We start from the raw sequence: 18,265 nt of genomic DNA, 5'->3' as shown, positions 1-18,265 counted from the left end.
TGCAGAGGTGATTTGCTGTTGGATAATCACATCACAAGCTCAGAACCAATCACGCACTGTTTCCAAGAAGAATGGACCAGATGAGATTAAATTGGGGTTTTAATAAATGCAGGAGGTGTGATTGCTGAGGTATGTGCTCCTCAACAGCTGATGCAGTGTTCGATTTCACATTTACATGTCATGTTTTGCAGATATTTGCTTTTCTCTGGTGAGTTTCTGAAAAAGAACTGGCACTGACACATCATCCCAACAAAAGGATGCCTTCAGTGACCCGCTGGAGCCCTCTAGAGTTTAGATCCAGTCTGACTCCAGATGGAGGCCAGGAAATGAAAGAGGAAGTCTGGTTGCATGGATGTTGGTCTCCATGGATACACCACAACAAATCAGCACCGAGGCAGAGATTTAGCAGAAGCGACGGAGGCGTATTTTTAAACTGTTTAGAGTTCAGTTTCCGAGTTCTCTGAGGTTGTTAATCCTGACTGAGCGGAGGCCATGTACAGAGTTTCCTCGTCGGTTAAAGTGAAGCAGATGGAGGCAGAGCTGTCGCATCAACTCGCAGCTCTCAGGGCGGAAATCGAGGAGAATGGGTTTCCACGAGGAGCAGGGACGGCCAACTCTTACAGGTCTGATGATGATTTTTCCATGTGAAATCTGTGTCTGATGCACTTCCAGGTTATTCTTGGCATAGGTGGAATTTAAAGCTTCACTTGGATTTCTGACCTTCACTATGCAGAATGATGTATGTGCAGATCTGATGCTTTCATGTTCTTTTTGCTCACCTTAAGGGTCATTCCAGAACTGGAGGACATTTTACATCCCGCCCATTAAATTTCAAATAATCCATGTACAAAATACTAAAACATGCAGTTGTTGTGTAAAAAAAAAAAAAAAAAAAAAAAAAAAAACTAGGAGAAATGAATGCTTGAAAAGATTTTTTAAAATACCAAATAAGTCTGGAGTTTCCGCTAAAATGTCGTTTTTCTCTTGTCCCACCTCCCTCATGACCAAATTTAATCTCAAAACAGCTAAAATGAAATTTAAACCTCCTTCTTTCTTCAGTATGATTTTTTTCATTGATGTCTTTTGTAGTTGTGGGAACATTTTTTAAAATCAACATAATATTATAAATAATAATTATTATGCGTGGAACGTGTGTCCCAGAACAACCCTGTTAGTATAACCTTTTTAGCTGGCAGAAGAAAAAGAATGTTAATTAATTACTGCTTGGTCGCTTGCCTTGGTCCCCCAGCTTTAGTCTTTTATGTACACGACGTGTTATTGCTTGGTGCTTGTTTTTCTTTTTTGTTTGTCTTTGTTCAGTTATGGTTTTATGTTATTTATAATTTCTTTATTTTTGATCTGCCAATGGACACGAGATGGAAATTAGCCGTACAGCTACAATCTCTCGTATTTACAAGGAAATGCACATTAATACAGACTGTCCCATTTTAAAAATAAAATAGACATAAAAAGAGTGAATCGCATGATACACTGGAATTAACATCATCAAACAGTTTTCCAAAAGAATGTGTAGAGCAAAGCTATGTCCTCAGTTCTATTTTTCATATTTTCATAACATTGTTGGCCTTTATTGAATGTCTCGCTCTACCTCATGCAACCCTGTTATGCATATTATCAGGAAAAGACTAATTCTTTTTCCTTTTTTATTTACTCTTTTAAATTTTTAAGTTTGTCCTCTTGGTCAGCAGTAACAGCTACCTAAATATCTGGTTTCTACTCCTGAGAGAAAGCTAACATTAGCATGGATTAGCAACCCTGTTACTGTGATTAACGTAGGGTTTGCAAACAACAAATAAAACATGGAATAAAAATGGTACCATTGATGTGTAAGCTTAGAGAATCAAACTTGTGATAGTTTATCACCTATCACTGATGAAAAAAGAGGTTTATTCTGCAAAAATTTTGAAGCCAAAATGTTCTCCAATTCTGGAATGAAACATAAACTCAAATTTTCTTTTTTTTTTTTTTTTTTTTAAATTTGGTACAATAAGAAACAAAAAGCACATAAATAGGGGCATTATCACCTTTGGTTCCTCTTCAAATCAGCTAAATTTGTCACCCATCCTTTACCTTGTGTAGCGCCTATAAAAAGGAAGGTTTCCCCATTAAAGGCCTTTTGATTGCTGCTAGGATACATCTTTTTTCTATATTTTTAATGTAAACTTTAGCTCTAAATAACGATTTTAGTCTCCATAGTTACAAATGCTGCTGTCTTCATCCCAGTGTTTATATTAATTAGATTAAATTGTCTAATTTCTAATACAGTGGGTTTTTAGCTACATTATTACACTAGTGAGGTTATTCTCCAATACTTAACACTGTAGGGTCTTAGTCATAATATGTGTTATAATTCAATAAAGTAGTACTTTATGTAAGTTTTATTGGGTTTTAATCCCCATTTTGTAAATTACTCCAGTAAAATAACACCATAAATAAAATTATAGCGTCTCAACCCTACTATGTTATTTATTTGCCCAGTTAATTTGGTAACACGTATCATAATATTTGAACTAGAAAGTACTTTGGATACCTTTAATGTTTGGATTAAAAATACGGTAGTCCACTAACTTTTTTTAAAATCACTTCTTAAAACCTACATTTATAGACTTGCTTTTATGTGAAGTTTACTTTCAGCTTTATTTAGTCTGAGTGTTCTATTATGTATTATGTCCTGTTTATTTTAGATGTTCTCTCTTGTTTTATTTCAGTTTTAGCTGTCTGGTTCTTTGGTGTCATGTCGTCTCTCTAATTCTTTAATTCTCTAATTTTTTGTCTTTAATTTTAGCTCAATCTTATTCTTTAATTTCAAACAAATTTTTCCTCATTTAGGTCATGCACATATGTATACTCACAAAAAGCATACATGAGCAGGGTTGTGTGCAGTGATAATCATTACTGGTCATAGTATTTATTTCTAAAGAGTGTTGTCTGTGTCTTAAGATTTGACAAAAATTATTTTTTTACCCACCCAGTTAAAGAAAAGGTAGAGCAATCTGCTTAAAGCTATAGCATGTTTAACTGAGCAATGTGCTTTTTATTGCTCGTGATTTCAATGTTTCAATTAGTTATTTAATTTTTAAAAGTTGTATAATCTCATTTTAAATTCTACAATAAAGCTTTCCAGGTTTAATTAACTTTAAAGTTTTCTTTCAGCTCTGTTCCACCTCCCAAAGATGTTTCCTTCTTTCGTCTGGAGAGGGAACATGCACTGAGGAGGGAGCTGCAGGTGAGTCTGAAAACTCATTTTTATTACAACATGGAGAATACAGAGAGTTAACTGGTCGGTTTCTACAAATGAAAAGCTTTAAAATGTGAGGATCGTATTCAAAGTTGATCATGTAGCTTCTCAAAAACTCACTCTCCCTTTCTTTGGTTTGCTTTTTCTCCTGGTTTCAGGTGGCTGAAGCTTCGCGGGTTCAGTCTGCGGCTGACGTCATGCAGGAAGAGCTGCAGAGCTGCTGGAGTTTAGAATACAGTCCTGAAAATCTGCTGCTTCTGCTGCACCAGGTGAGGACAAATGGCAATAAAAGGCCATTTTTAAAAGAAAGAAAGAAAAAAGCAGACTGGGAATGGGAAAAAAAAACTAAATGAGAGAGTGATCTTCAGTGATTTTTCCCTCCAGTTCTTCATGGACAGATCGTATCACCTGGCTCAGATCAAATATCAACTCATGCTGAGATGGAGGAGATTCTGTCGCCACACCGGCGTCATCGAGAAGCTTTATCCTCATTACAAGGTTACCGAACTTGAGTATAACAATGCTTCAAAACAATTAAATGAATGCTCATGCTCTGATTTTTACTGGTTTGTGCCACAGACCAGTAAAAATATTTTCTGCTTTTAAATCTGCATCAGCCGCATTAAGATTTAGAATAAGACAGATTCAGCAGAGAAGCCTCACAGAATGTATTTAAAAGCAGAAAGAAATGTAATGCTTCATTGATATTTATATTACATTGATTTATTATATTTGATTTATGTCAGACATGCTGACATATCATAAAGGCAAAAGAGAAAATAACCTAAAATAACGTCAAAAAACAATTAGGATGAAGTATAACTAATTAGCTACTACTTGCTACATGTCTGTACATCTCATATCTTGCTATTTCCTGTTTGCATTAAACATTATACGTCTGTATTTAAATCAAAATTAAAGTTCAGAAATGCAACTATATTGCAAATATTAAAATAAAATCCACATTCAAGGGCTTTTAGTGCAATTAAAGTGAAAAAAGGAGCCAAGAGAGGTTCATTTCTGACATTTTATTGGATAACTACACAAAAATACAAGATATTAGCTTTTATATGTTATGTTAGATATTATAATGTGCCACAGCTCATTTTACTGCTTTTTAATCTGCCGTATTGAGAGTTAAAATACAACAGAGGAAGCGCACAAGTGTGAAAGAATATTGGGGATGTTTTAGTGATAATTAAATCAAAGAAGTTCAGCAACTGAGGTGTACTATAAATACTAAAAGAAAATCTTAATTAAAATGATTTTTGCGTGTACTTAAAGTGAAAAACAGAGGAAAGAGAAGTTCATTTGTGACATTTTATTGGATACCTACACTAAAATAGAAGATATTAGCTTTTATATGTTATGTTAAATGTTAGATATTATAATGTGCCACAGCTCATTTTCCTGCTTTTTAATCTGTTTTTAATCAAGATTTAAAATAAAAGAGAAGCAGCCAATAAATCTGAAAGTATATTGGGGATTTTGTTTGATAATTAAATCAAAATAGAGTCAGTTTGAAACAGAAAAGTATATTAAAACTGTTAAAGGACAATTTAGTTTAGTGTAATTAAAGTGAGCAAAAACAGGTTCTTTTGTGACATTTTGTTGCAGAACTTCACAAAAACTGCAAGATTTTAACCTTTTCTATGTGTTGTTGAAGCTCAGAACAACAGCAAAATCACAACTACATAGGCATTTTTCTTTTGCTAATGTATTAATACATCAAAATATATTGCAGGAGGATGTTCTCTTTCTCTTTCATTGCCTGCAAATGATGAGTGAAATATAAATTACAGTAAAATAGAGGAATGCTGGTGCTGAAGTGATGCTGAAAACTGAAAGCACCCAGTGAATCTTATGGAAATCTGTCTGTTAGATTTTGATTTTTCTTGTGTACCTGCAGAAATATTTGTCCGATTATAGTGCTGGAAAAATATTTGGGGAAGTCAGTAAAGTCAGGAATAGTCATTGACAGAATATTGACAAGAACAAAAAGAAAAAACACAAAGTCTACACACTGCTGCTGCTACCAAAGTATTTTATCAATTATTGCTCTGCAACATTTAGATGAAAAAAAAAATTCTCAAAACATTTTTTCAGGTACAAGTTATATTTTCAGATTTTGGATATTTTGAAGAGCCTGATTAAAAAATAAAAGCATAGATGATGAGGTCAGAAAACAGGCAGTTAAATACAAAAACAGCCAACTGTGACAGCATCATCTTTTTAAAATTTGTTTATTCATTTTTTATTTCACCTCTAACCTGGAAATTAATTGAAATAAATTTAACTTAATTTAATTTAATTTAATTTAATTTAATTTAATTTAATTTAATTTAATTTAATTTAATTTAATTTAATTTTATTTTATTTTATTTTATTTTATTTTATTTTGGTGACGCTGTGAGATCCTGGCCTTTTCTTGCTATGGAGATCTTTTGGTTCAGCTCTTGCAAAAAGTGAACTTTTTTTTTGTTCCGAAATAATCTCACTGAAAGAAATTCGAACATTTAAAGTTTCAAAACAACCGAGCATCTACATCTGCTGATAAAGATGACATGATGTGACTTTGTGGTGAGATTATTTTTGCTTCATTTTCCTGATTCTAAGGTCATGAAAAAACTCCAAATTGGTCCTAATGAGCTAAATCTAGTATGCAGCTGTCAACATTTCTTGTTTCGGTGTGCTTTCTTCTCGAAACTCTTTTTATTTGGGTCATATGGGTTGATCACAATCTCTTAGCTATTTTTCAACCAAGATTTCTAATATAAAATATAGATGTATACACTGTTCCCTCTAAGCTGGGCGCGTGCGCAATTGCGCACTGCCGACACGGTCTGTGCACAGAAAATCTGTGCTGCACACACACACACAAAAAAAATCCAACCTAAATTGTAAATAAAATAAACAAGTAACAATTCATTCTGTGCTATTTTTCAATGTGAGTCAGTGAGTGACCGGTGACTGGCTGCTGCAGCCAATGATGCGATTCACATACGTATTTACCATAGACTGTATATAATGGTATTTACGCAGCTAATCAACCTCAGGCGTCCTTATGTGTAGCCACCATTGTTCTCATAGATATGAATGAGTAGATAGGACACGCCCCTTTGAGCTGCGTGCTACAACGAGGCTAAGCTAGTGGGGGCAAAGTTTCAGTGCATTCCGTTGATGTAGACGGCGTGAAAACGGAAACAAGAAGTATGCCGGCTCACTGTGCTGCATACAATTACACACTACGTCATACGATGGAGACAAGGAAGCTTGGAATGACTTTTCATAGGTAAGAATAGTTTTTGGCTCTTTTTTCATTATGAAATCTTGTTGAGAGCTTCCAGACTATGAGAGCTAACTAGTTAGCCACTAGCAAAACACTAAGGCGAGCTAGCAGCTTGACAACCAAATACCAGACGATTAATAGTAGCTGTAGTATAGTTGTAGAAGCAGTAGTAGTAATACTAAAAGTACAAGCAGCAGTAGTAGTATAAACAGCTGTTAGAGTCGTAGAAGTAGTATCAGCATTTGTAATAGTATTACAATTTGTAGTAGCAGTGCCAGTATCAGCAGCAGTAGTTAATAGTCACATTGCTATTACTACCACCAATGCTACCAATAGTAGTTATAAAGCCTAACTCATGTATATTCAGATTACCATCTATGTTCTTCCTCCAAACCCATTTTATGATTGGGATTACAGGCAGTTCTTTAGGACTGCTCTCAAATAATTGAAATGTTAGTAAACAAGGTTATACTTATCAAATTAAATAGCTCTGGTCTCCAGTATATTGGCGAATTCGGTTCTTTGTACTTAATTTATTAGCATGATTTCTTTTTTAATATGTTGTGTACAGACTTACTTACTTCTCTGTCTACTTTTCTTACTCCATGTAGGTTTCCCAGAGACTATGGGTTGAGGAGGAAGTGGAAGTTTGTCGGCTTAGACCTGGTGTCATTCCATCAGTGTTTAACTTCCCGGCTCATCTTTGAAGAGTACGTGCCAGAAAGACCACGACCAAGCAGCCTTGAGATCTTAGACAGCGTCTCCCTCAGGTGGGTGTTAACGGTGTTCACAGTCAGGTTTGTGGTAATCCCGTCAAAAAACAAAACAGAAAAAAAAATCTAGATTATAAATCAACATGTAACCAAAGCACTCTGTGTATAACGCCATAGTATAGGATGTAGTTCAGAAAATGTCAAAGTATAGTATACTTTACTCAAGAATAACATAGTATGGCCTGTAGTTCATAGTATAGCATGTTGGCAAAAAAACCCCATAGATTATTATGTGGTTCAAAAAGCGCAAAATGATAGGATGTTGCCTAAAATTGTCATGTATGATATGTGGTTCAGAAAATGTCATAGTGCAATATATTGTCAAAATAGTATGTTATTCAAGAAAACATCAGAGTATATGTTGTCTAAAAAATGCCATAGAATAATATTTCATTGCACAAGTAAAAGTATAGTAAATTTTAAAACTGTTCAAATTCTTATAATGCGTTGCTAAAAAACAACAAAAAACTAAAACAAAAAAAAGGTCAGTTATGTCAATTAAAAAAGCCTATAGTATAGTGTGTCGCCCAACAAACATCATAGTATAGCATGTCGCTCTAAAAACGTCACAGTATAGCGTTTAGTCCACAGCTGTCAGTAGGTGAGGAGCAACACAAAAACAGTCCAAACGCTGGTTTCCAGGGGGTTAGATGAGAATTTATTTGAAAGAGGAAGTTTACAACAACACAACATGTGAGGGGGTTAAAAACAAATGGGTGTTAGTAAAATAAAAATAAATAAACAGAACTAAAAGTGAACTTCATGTTGACATTGATGGGCATTCCAACCAGGAACAAAGTAAAAGATAATCAATACGAAAAAACCTCTTCCTGTTCACCTCTTCAAGCCCAAAAACACACCGCAGTAGCACCCTAAACTAAAACTACCAATGGGTTCCCTGTTTTCCTTTGTGAACAATTCAAAGGTCCCTCTCTATTTCCCCACACATCCACCAACCACTGGAACACATCTCCAAAGTTCTGCCGGGCCAGCTCAGCTTCCCCTCAGAAGAAGTTCCACCACCTGCCAGATGAAGGAGCCTTTTGAGAGGCAGCTGGCATCGTGATTGGACTGTACTTTGGTCTGTTCCAATCCAGCTTCAGCTCCAGAGACGGCAGGCGGGACGAGTCAACGGAGGCCGGGTGGACGAAGGCATGCAGCTGAGTACAATCCAGAAAACAACAGAGGAGGAGTGCAGCAGCCCAGGACCAGAACAAACAGAGTAGCATCGTATGTCTCTTAGAAAACATCATAGTATAGCCTTTAGTATGAAAAAACACCATCATATACATCGTAGATTGTACAAATGACAAGTCAAAGGAAAGAGACATACATTGTAGAATTGTAGTAATTGTGGGCTGACTGATTTACTGATGATCAGTATTTTATTTTTTACTGATTTACGGTAATAAATACATTTAAAAATGGTGCTACTTTGGCTCTGAACCTTTATCTACCTGTGGTCGCTCTGTCTTCTGGAGTGATTTGATCGGTTATACGTCACGAATAAAACTCCTTTAACTTAACATCTGTAAACAAAACAAAAACGTATCAACAAAGTTTTCTGTTAGTTTGTGTTCTTCTAAGTTTAACTCCAAGATTTTAAATACTTTCATTTACTGCAAATGAATATCTACTCCAGATGTCTCACTAATAATCATTATCAGCCTTAAAAACCCACGAAACACCCCTCTATACTCGACCACACTTAGTACAGTCCGGTTCCCCCTTCTATAAATCTGCTTGGAATCATCCAATTCCTGTTTGTCAAAGTGGCCTTCTACCTGGACAGGTTTTGTTGGAGCTCATGCAACAAACATTTTGGGTAACTGCACTTTAATATGGATGGATGACACTGAATTAGAGTCTGTTTTAATAAGACTGAGTTAAGATGTGTAGCTCTGTCATTAAATAGTAAATTATTTCCCAGAATTCACAGAGGAAAGTCTGAAATGTTTGCTAGGTTAGCATCCCACATGTTCTTTGGCTCAGCTAACGCTAACTCTCTCCAACTTCTGGATCTCTTGAGTTGCTTGTTGTTAAAATATCTTGCTATAGGTGCTGAAGCTCAGAAAGTCGGAGATGTTTGTTCAAAATAAGTTCATTCTCAAGTCTTATCTGAACTGTCCTCTTTTGTTTGAACTTTCCCTAAACTTAGGAGTTAATGACAGAGCAGCACATCCAGACTCAGTCTCATTTATGTAGAGATTAAACTTCAGTGTCATTCATTGATGTTAAAGTGCAGTTTTTCAAATGTTTGTTGCACATGCTCCTGACCAAAGCAGTCCAGGTGGAAGACGATGTGAAGAGAAAGCTCCAGAGGATGAATATCACACATTTACGTTGGAAATAAATGTCCGTTAATTTGACATTGTCATGCAAATGATGTTCAAATCTTCGTTGATGTTGGTTTCTAAATGTGTTTTTGACACTAGGCCCCAAAGGTTAAAACCTTCTACGGCTCACAAGCTGCAACAATTCACACATTATCAACTACCTTTCTGACTAAACTAAGATAGAAAGTGAAAAACTGCCTGATTCCTGCATCATGAATGTAAATCTTTTTGGTTTTTATGACAGTAAACTGAATATATTTGGGCTTGACATTTTATAAACCAAAACAAGAAATGAATTACTGGTGAAAACAATCAACAGATTAATGGACAAAGAAAATGTGTTTTCCAACATATATGGCTGAATTACTCCAACATTACAAGATACATACAATTTTAATTCAATTTTATTTATATAACGCCAATTACAGGTCAAATTGTCTCAAGATGCTTTATTTTTATATTTTTTGTCATATTTAAAATATGACAAAGTAAGAAATTTAAACCTCTTGACGAATCCAATTTATTATTTAGTTTTTAAGAGACTAATTGACAATTCAAACTTTCTCCACTAAAACTAATAAACATGAGGTCAAATAGAAGGAACAGTTTTAAATACTGCAGTCCCACGACGACAAGAATAAAGTTTGTCAACAAAAACTAAATCTGCCGGTGGATTCCATTAATGTCCTAAGAAATGATAATAAAATATGATGCTAAAGGTTTTTGGTGCTAAAAATGTCAAAGTAAAGATATCAAGTTGAACATGTGGATGGAGGTTGATAAAAGTTGACCTCCCTTCATTTCTCTGGAGTCGACTCCATGGATTTTATGGATGGTGGTTAAAGACCTGCTCTTCTAGTGGTCTTCCTTCTAGTCGCTGTAAAAAGTCAGTCCATCCTGGCCGACTTCAACACCTCTTCATGACAACTTGTTCTGCCTCCGACCTGGTGGAAGCTCCAGAAACTCGGGAAAACCCGTGGAGACTCGAAGAACTCGTGGAGAATCGAAGAACTCGTGGGGCGGGGGAAGGTGTGGTGGGTGGTGGGGGGAGGTGGGGGAGTAGAGGGGAGAGGCCACCACCCACCTCCCCGCCTACTCTCCGCCCTGACTCCACCCAGACTCCGCCTTGGCTCTGCCCATGTGGTGACATCAGAAACTACGATGCCAAAGGGCGGACGAAATTATTTCTTTTTATCTGATCTGTGGCTCAGTGAGTTAAGGATTTGCCTATGGAGCTGCAGGTCGCTGGTTCAAGACCAGACACTTCTTAAATTTTCTCAAAATCCTGACAAAGACAAAGAAAGAAAATTGCCGGTGGCGGGTCTCGAACCTGCGACCTTCCGCTTGGTAGTCCTCTTCTTATCCTCCTGAGCTACTCGCTCAGATACAAATTCTTCTTTTTTTTGCGCATTTATCATCTATTTTTTGTCGTTTTCGAGTTTTTTTTTTACTCGAGTCTCGACTCGACCGTTTTTCTCAGGAGGTTGGACTTCAGCCTTTGTGCTGGAGGGTGGAACTCTCAGTTCCAAGACTTTCCAAGCCTCCAGACCTCCCGAGTCCTCAGGACCTGAGCTTTCACACAGTCTGAGGGCTGAAATTTTCTAAGTCCCACAGTAGTTCTCTGTTAGATTGAACTTTCAGACAGTCCAAGGACTGATATCTTCTAAGTTCCTGAGTAGTTCTCTGTTAGTTTGAACCTTCAGACAGTCTGAGGGCTTAAATTTTCTAAGTCCCACAGTAGTTCTCTGTTAGATTTAACTTTCAGACAGTCCAAGGACTGATATCCTCTAAGTTCCTGAGTAGTTCTCTGTTAGTTTGAACCTTCAGACAGTCTGAGGACTGAAACTTTAAAAGTTTCTCAGTACTTCTCTGTTAGTTTGAACTTTCTGGTTAACAGAAGCGTCAAAACTTGTGACCATGAATCTTGATTTCACATTTAGACCATCCATCTGAGTTCTTCTCAGACCTTCACCTGTGGGTTTTTAGTTTGATTCTTCTTAAACGTTTGGTTTTGCTCTTTTTTCACCTTTTATTTTCTAATGTCTGATTTGATTTCCAAATGTTTTGTCTTTTTAATGTTTGTTTTTTCAAATGTTTTATCGGCTTGTTTGAATTTTTTTTTCTTTCCCAATATTAAATTTTTCGATTAAATCTTTGTTTTTCTTTTTAAATGTTTTACCACCTTTTAATGTTTAATTTTCTTTTTAAATGCTTCATTGTATTTTCTGTTTAATTCCTATTTGAAGTTTTATTGTCTTTAAGATGTAATTTTGTAATTAAACATTTAATTTTTTAATTCAATGTTTTGGCTTTTTAAAGGTTTAATAATCTAATTAAATGTTTTGTATTTTTTTAAATGTTTAATATTCTTCTTGTTTAATTGTATTTTTTAAATGTTTAAATATTGAAAATATTTTATCTGTAATTTTTTATATTTGTATTCTAAAAAAATTGTTTAATTTCATAATTACATGTTTTGTATCTTGTTTGATTATCTATTTCAATATTTTGTCTGTTTAATATAATTTAATTGTATTTAACGTTTAACTATATTAAACAGACAAAATATTGAAATAGATAATTAATAAACAAGATACAAAACGTAATTATGAAATTAAACAAATTTTTTAAAATACAAATATAAAAAATTACAGATAAAATATTTTCAATAATTAAACATTTAAAAAATACAATTAAACAAGAAGAATATTAAACATTTAAAAAATACTTTTTAATAATAAAACTTCTCAAAAGTTTTATTGTATTAATTTTTTTTCCTTTTATTTAATTGCTTTTTGTTATGTAGTTTATTCTTTAATCTTCTTTTTCTGTCAAGATTTTAACCCCAACCTTAAAAATGAAATAAACCCTTTAATCACAGTGAAAATACTTCTGTTGTCACAATCATGAGTTAGTCAGTTATTCAGTTTATCAAATCAACTTTATTTGTTTAACACCTTTCACACAGATGACAAAACTAAACAAGCAAAGAGAAAAAACTATGCTAAAACTATGATTAAAACTCAAAAACATTTTTAAAAAAAAGATTTAACATGGTAAAATATGTTGTGTCTAGGGGATGGAGGGAGTTTATTGAAATTTTCTTGGGCTCACATGGTAAATAATTTAAAATATAAACTTGATATTCAGTCTAAGGAAACTGCAGAGCGACAGAAGAACCAACAATATCTCCTGTTTTCTCCTTTAATGAGTCGACTCTTCTTGTGCTTTTAGACCAAAGAACTACAGACTCTTCACAACCTGCTCAAACTCTTGGTACAGGACCTCACCACACGGGTCAAGAAGGTTTCTGTCTCATTTCTACTCTGAAGCTCACCTTCTCCTGCTCTAACTGCTGACAAATGTTTCTGCTGCTCTAAAGTCTGGTCTCCAGAACTTCCTAAAAACTCTCAAAGTCTCTTCTGCTGCAGGTTGCTTTGTAGAACTGTTACAGAAAACCTCACTAAACCACATGGAGGGGCCTCAAGATAGTCATCCAAATGAAACCATACAAAAACCAAACTAGTACAACCCAAACGCTAAAGTCTCCTGCAGTCTACCAGAGAACCTCTGAGAACAGAGAATCAGGACAGGAACTCTTACCTTCTGGACAACCAACGTTGCTTCACAAACCAGAATACAAAATGTGTCTGACCAAAAACCTCTAAAGACTCACTACAGCCAAGATAAAGACACAACTCAGCTGTACCAAATCCACTAATCACTGCACACATTAGGACCATGTGCTAACTGTTGCTAAAGAACCACATTTACCAAGACAACTATCCAGTACAAAGCCCTAAAACACACCAAGAAACACATTAAAGATGATTTTACTGCTGGAAGCTGCAAGCCAATGCCTTAAAAACAAACTAAAGCAATGAAGCCAAACCCAGTTCAGTGGTGAAGAGAAACAGAGGAAATGTTTGGCTGCAGCTAAATAAAGCAGGAAGACACTGAGCTGCTCAGGTGTTCCTGATAACACCAAGCAGCCACCTGGACAGCCAATAGGAACACAGCTTACTGGAAGTCCAGAGGGCTGGGTTAGTGAAGGAAATTTAATTTAAAGTTGAGGCAGAAAGTTAACAAAGTTGAAAACCACATTCTGATACCTGAAATATATCACTCCTTAGGTGGTAGTGGCCCCAAGTTCAGTAAAATTGGAAAGATATTCACAGATTCGGACTTCCAGCATCAACAACTCATTAGATATAGGTTGTCAAAACATAAGCAGTGCCTCTTTCCCATTGTTGCAAGGCAGACAATGTACTACAAGCCCAGTTTTATCAAAAGTAGTATATATATATATATATATATATATATAAAAAAAGTATATATATATATATATATATATATATATATATACATATATATATATATAATATATATATATATATATATATATATATACACATATATATATACATATATATATATATATATATATATATATATATATATATATATATATATATATATATATATATATATATATATATATATATATACAGTTGTAGGGGAGAAAAAAATCCGCATCAGAGTTAATGGAGTTTAGGGGAGCAACTCTCATTTACATATTGACATTGATTTATATAGTATACCATTTGTTGTAAAAGTTCCTGTTTCTGAAAAACACGCTTTGTGAAACTCAAAATAAAAGCTCCAGGGAAATAAATTATGTTACTTGAAGCACACCGTTTTTACTTTTTTCTTTAAAGCACTAAATTTTATTTTTTAAGTTGTAAAAGCATCACTATGTGTAGAACATTATATACATTTTTATTATTATTATTATTATTATTATTATTATTATTATTATTATTATTATTATTATTATTATTATTTATTATTTTATTTTATTTTTTTTAAATGCTATTTCATTGCAATACTGATGAATCTTTATGTGAATCTTTGGATCCAGATGTTCATCAGCACGTCTCAAGTTTTGAGTTGCTATAAAACTACATTTTTACATTGATCTGGAGTAACCAATGTAAATAAATGTAGTTTTATAGCGAACATGTAATGCTCATGTTGTGTTCTTACTCGCACTAACAGAGCAGGAAGCCAGAAGTAGGGAAGCTTGAAGACAGTAGATATTAAATGTTAGTATTTTGTCCTGCAGGTGAAACCCAGACGAGATCCATGGCAGCAGAAGCTCCTCACACAGCTGAAGGAAAAGAAATCAGCCGATGAGCTGCTGAAGATGCACAGCAGGTTTCTACAGGTAACAGACTCGGCTCTGAATCAGACCTAATCTTGCAAAACATAAACAGATATTCCATCTGAGATATCCGATTTCTTCTCAATCATCAGTGATTTGCCTGCAATTTTTATACCATAAATTATGGATATTTGTGAAATTTTGGTTTGATATAGCAACGTCTTTCCAAGATCTTTTCCGAGAACTATTTGTCATGTTTTATTTTGTATTTTTGTGACATGAAATTGCTTGTGGTTCAGAAAATATCACTAGTTGATTTCTGTATTATTTTGGTTTGTTAATATGAGCTAAAAGATGAGTTCTTTCATCTTTAAACTCACCTATAATCAGAGATGATTGGTTCTACATGTCCAATATTGCAGATTTCCAGTCAATGACATGATGAATTTTCAGGCCTTTATCTTTTATAGTTCCTGAGATATTGTCATTCAAACAGCCTGAATTTTCAAAAAGGGTTCAAAAAGAACTTATGATCTATAATTACAGTCTAAAAATTGATTCCAGCAGCCTTTCCAATATTTACATTGATTATTTATTTGTATTTGGTAATAACTATAATCTACATTAGAATTATGAAGTTTTTTTGTCATGTTTTGGGTGTTAAATTGTCTTTTCTTTGTGTGTCTGAGCAGGTCTCTGATCTGCTTCATGTAGCTGCAGCTTTAAAACAACAAGCAGCTCATGTTGGAGACTCACAATCATCATCACACAACAGCAGGACAAAACATGAAAAGATCTCTGAGATCTGGACGAGCGTTTACAGTGCTGCCAGTCTTTCTCCCGCAGCGTAACAGACAAAAGCCGCGATTCCACAAGCATCTACTCGGCGCGGTACGGTTCGCCACTATTGTATCTGACTCGGCTCGTCTCGGTTTAGTTGTTTTTCCATATAGCCTCATCGTGGGTGGAGTCTCATAGCGCAGCGAGCCGAAAGTCCCTTAACGTCATTTGCGTGCGACACAAACGCAACATAACGGAGGCGATGGTTCACCTGCTGCTCGGTCTGTGGCTTTCTGTCAGATTCAAAGTAATAGAAGAGTCGGAGAAAGCTGAGAGTGGCGAGTGGAAACACTGAGGAGACACACAGGAGAGTTTGGGAGGCGATACAGCAGTATCAAGCCGAAGACAAGAGGATATGAACGAGACGACATATGAGGGTAAGCTAATGCTAGTTCGCTAGCTATCGTGTATCAGTCCTGTGAACGACCCTGTAATGGCTGCAGTTTATCGCTATTAGGTATTCAAATATGTATGCTGTGTATGTGTTTCAGATGCTCTCTGATGAGACTTCATGGGATTTACCTGAAGCAGCAGCACATGAGCCTGCAGTGGCACAAGGTGTAGAGGAGGAGGACAGAGATGTACAGGATGCACTGATGCACTACGTGTCATGCAAAGTTATTCTTCTCGTTAGACTTCTGTTTTTCTGTCCCCGGACCACTATTGTGTTCTTTAATGCAATTCTGACAAACTTTTGTACGTTTTGCAGATGTGTCTATGCTATTGTTTTATTTGTGAAGGTTAGCAAGATTACATGACAAACACCAAAACATTAAAACTGCTGTTTTAAGAATATTCCAGTTTGATAAATCAGTATTGCTTTGGTGTAATTCAGTCAACAGAATTATGAGCCATAAAGTAGTTTGTGTTAAAACATGTTAAATCCCATTAAACATAAATGCATTATTAGGGAATACAGAATCGTTTGGTTCAGACTGTTGACTCTTTTCCTACCAGTGTCTTAACAGACAAAATGAAAAGTTATGATGCAATCACATAAGTCACAAAATAGTTTATTAGTCAGCAGCAAAATCCAAACTATTTACAATGTGCAAAGTACAAACTGTGGTGGGCCTGTGCTACAGTGGAGGGCTAAAAGTAAAACTATATACAACTAAATCTCAAGTCTCTGGGAAGTGGACTCTGGCTGCCCACTACCTGCACCAGCTGCCCCAGCACACCCAGGAATGACTGGTTGAAGGCAGCATTCTGGACCATCTCCTCCCGCTGCAAGGCCGCTTCATTCTCTCTTGCCTCGCTGAGGAGCAACCAGATGTTCTCATCATGTTGGGCACAGTTCCGCTCCTTCTCAGCCTGCATCTCCACAAGTATGCTTGGAAGGTCCAATTTTCTGTGGCCCCTTTTCCTCTTGCCTAGAACAAAGACAGAAAAGTGATCACAATCAGCTTTAGTAAGTACACAACATGCAAGGAATTTGGTTTCGGCTGTTGGTGTCACACTAGGAATATGGAAGAGAATAATAAAAAATGAATAATAATTTTTTCCACTTTTTCTGTTTTTCTACAGTAGAAGAGTCAACACACACACACACACACACATTTCAGCCTGAGGGAACAGTCCACCTTCCATCAATTAATCATCAGCCCTTTCATCTTTAATTAAACTCACCGTCTTTAAAGCACACCCCTTCACGCATGCCATCGCTGTGGCTGCACACACACTCGCTCGTACGCAGAAACAATGCAGTGCTCTGTGCTTCCTTATGGCAAATGTTCAGTGGGCGCATGAGCGCATGAACGCACACACGCACTTGTGTCTTGGGATGTGGTCTCAGAGGATGAGCTCCCTCCAGGGATTCCCTCAGCCACTGGCCTTCCCAAATTCTGGCTTAGGACCAGCTCCTCTGCCTCCGTTAGAGGTGGTGCTGCTGGGCCTCCTCCCTTTTCACAGGCATCTCCTTTCTTTCTGTTGGCTGAGTAGAAGTCTGTGTTAGTTTAAATAGGCTTAATTGTTTAACGGAACATGATATGGATGCAGACATTTAGGCTATGTGTGGGATAGAACCACTGCACAGTCAAACAGCCACTTAATATTTAGGCTACTTTACAATGTAAAACATGATCAAAATGAGGTAGCTCCATGAGATTATGCCGACTTCTTACCTGTTTGAACAATGTTTTTATATTTCATCTTCAGCTCCTGCCACATGCGCTTCTCCCCCGCAGGATTGCACCTAAATGAAATAACAGAATAGGCTGCTATTAAACAGTTTTCCTATAATATTATTGTGATTTAAACTTGCGCAATGACCCGGGCAGCAATGTTCTCCCACGCCGTCTCCCTCTTTTGCAGCTGCAGGTGCTGCACTTCTTTCTAAAAACGTGTTCGAAGTCGCCATATGAACGCATTAAGATGTCCACTTCAAGTGGTGTAAAAAACGTAGCTCTCCGCTCCCCCGTCACCACGGTGAGTCGTCGAATCGGGGTTCCATTGATGCTGTCTTTTTATAGTTGCGGTGCACTCTGGGTGAAACTACTCCGAGTTGATTAAACCAACTCAAATCAGCCGTTGTTAAACCGAAAACTCAGAGTTTTCTATCTCAGAGTAGATCAACTCAGAGTTCAGGGTTACACAGAGTTTGTT

The 18,265-nt window shown here is 36.0% G+C and overlaps 1 protein-coding gene across 8 annotated transcripts in view; it reads left to right on the top strand.

The window, feature by feature from the left end:
- The first annotated feature begins 57 nt into the window (after positions 1 to 57).
- Positions 58 to 18,265, top strand: part of LOC129347779 (putative uncharacterized protein C6orf183) — a 23,364-nt gene continuing 5,156 nt past the window's right edge. For 2 of the 8 annotated variants that reach the window (XM_055006033.1, XM_055006039.1), the window contains exons 1-4: positions 58 to 623; positions 3,175 to 3,247; positions 3,418 to 3,528; positions 3,644 to 3,757. In XM_055006033.1, coding sequence (XP_054862008.1) covers positions 493 to 623; positions 3,175 to 3,247; positions 3,418 to 3,528; positions 3,644 to 3,757 — 429 coding nt within the window. In that variant the 5' untranslated portion in view covers positions 58 to 492. Of the gene's footprint in view, positions 624 to 3,174; positions 3,248 to 3,417; positions 3,529 to 3,643; positions 7,319 to 8,246; positions 8,750 to 12,891; positions 13,933 to 14,782; positions 14,922 to 15,513; positions 16,039 to 16,152; positions 16,428 to 18,265 lie in introns of those variants that run through there. The other 6 variants (XM_055006032.1, XM_055006037.1, XM_055006038.1 and 3 more) reach the window with 6 other exon arrangements.

The sequence above is a fragment of the Amphiprion ocellaris genome, chromosome 20 (assembly GCF_022539595.1).
Source record: "Amphiprion ocellaris isolate individual 3 ecotype Okinawa chromosome 20, ASM2253959v1, whole genome shotgun sequence".
Taxonomy (NCBI): Eukaryota; Metazoa; Chordata; class Actinopteri; family Pomacentridae; genus Amphiprion; species Amphiprion ocellaris.
Note: the sequence above shows the minus strand (reverse complement) of the source record. Positions and strands in the feature narration are given on the sequence as shown.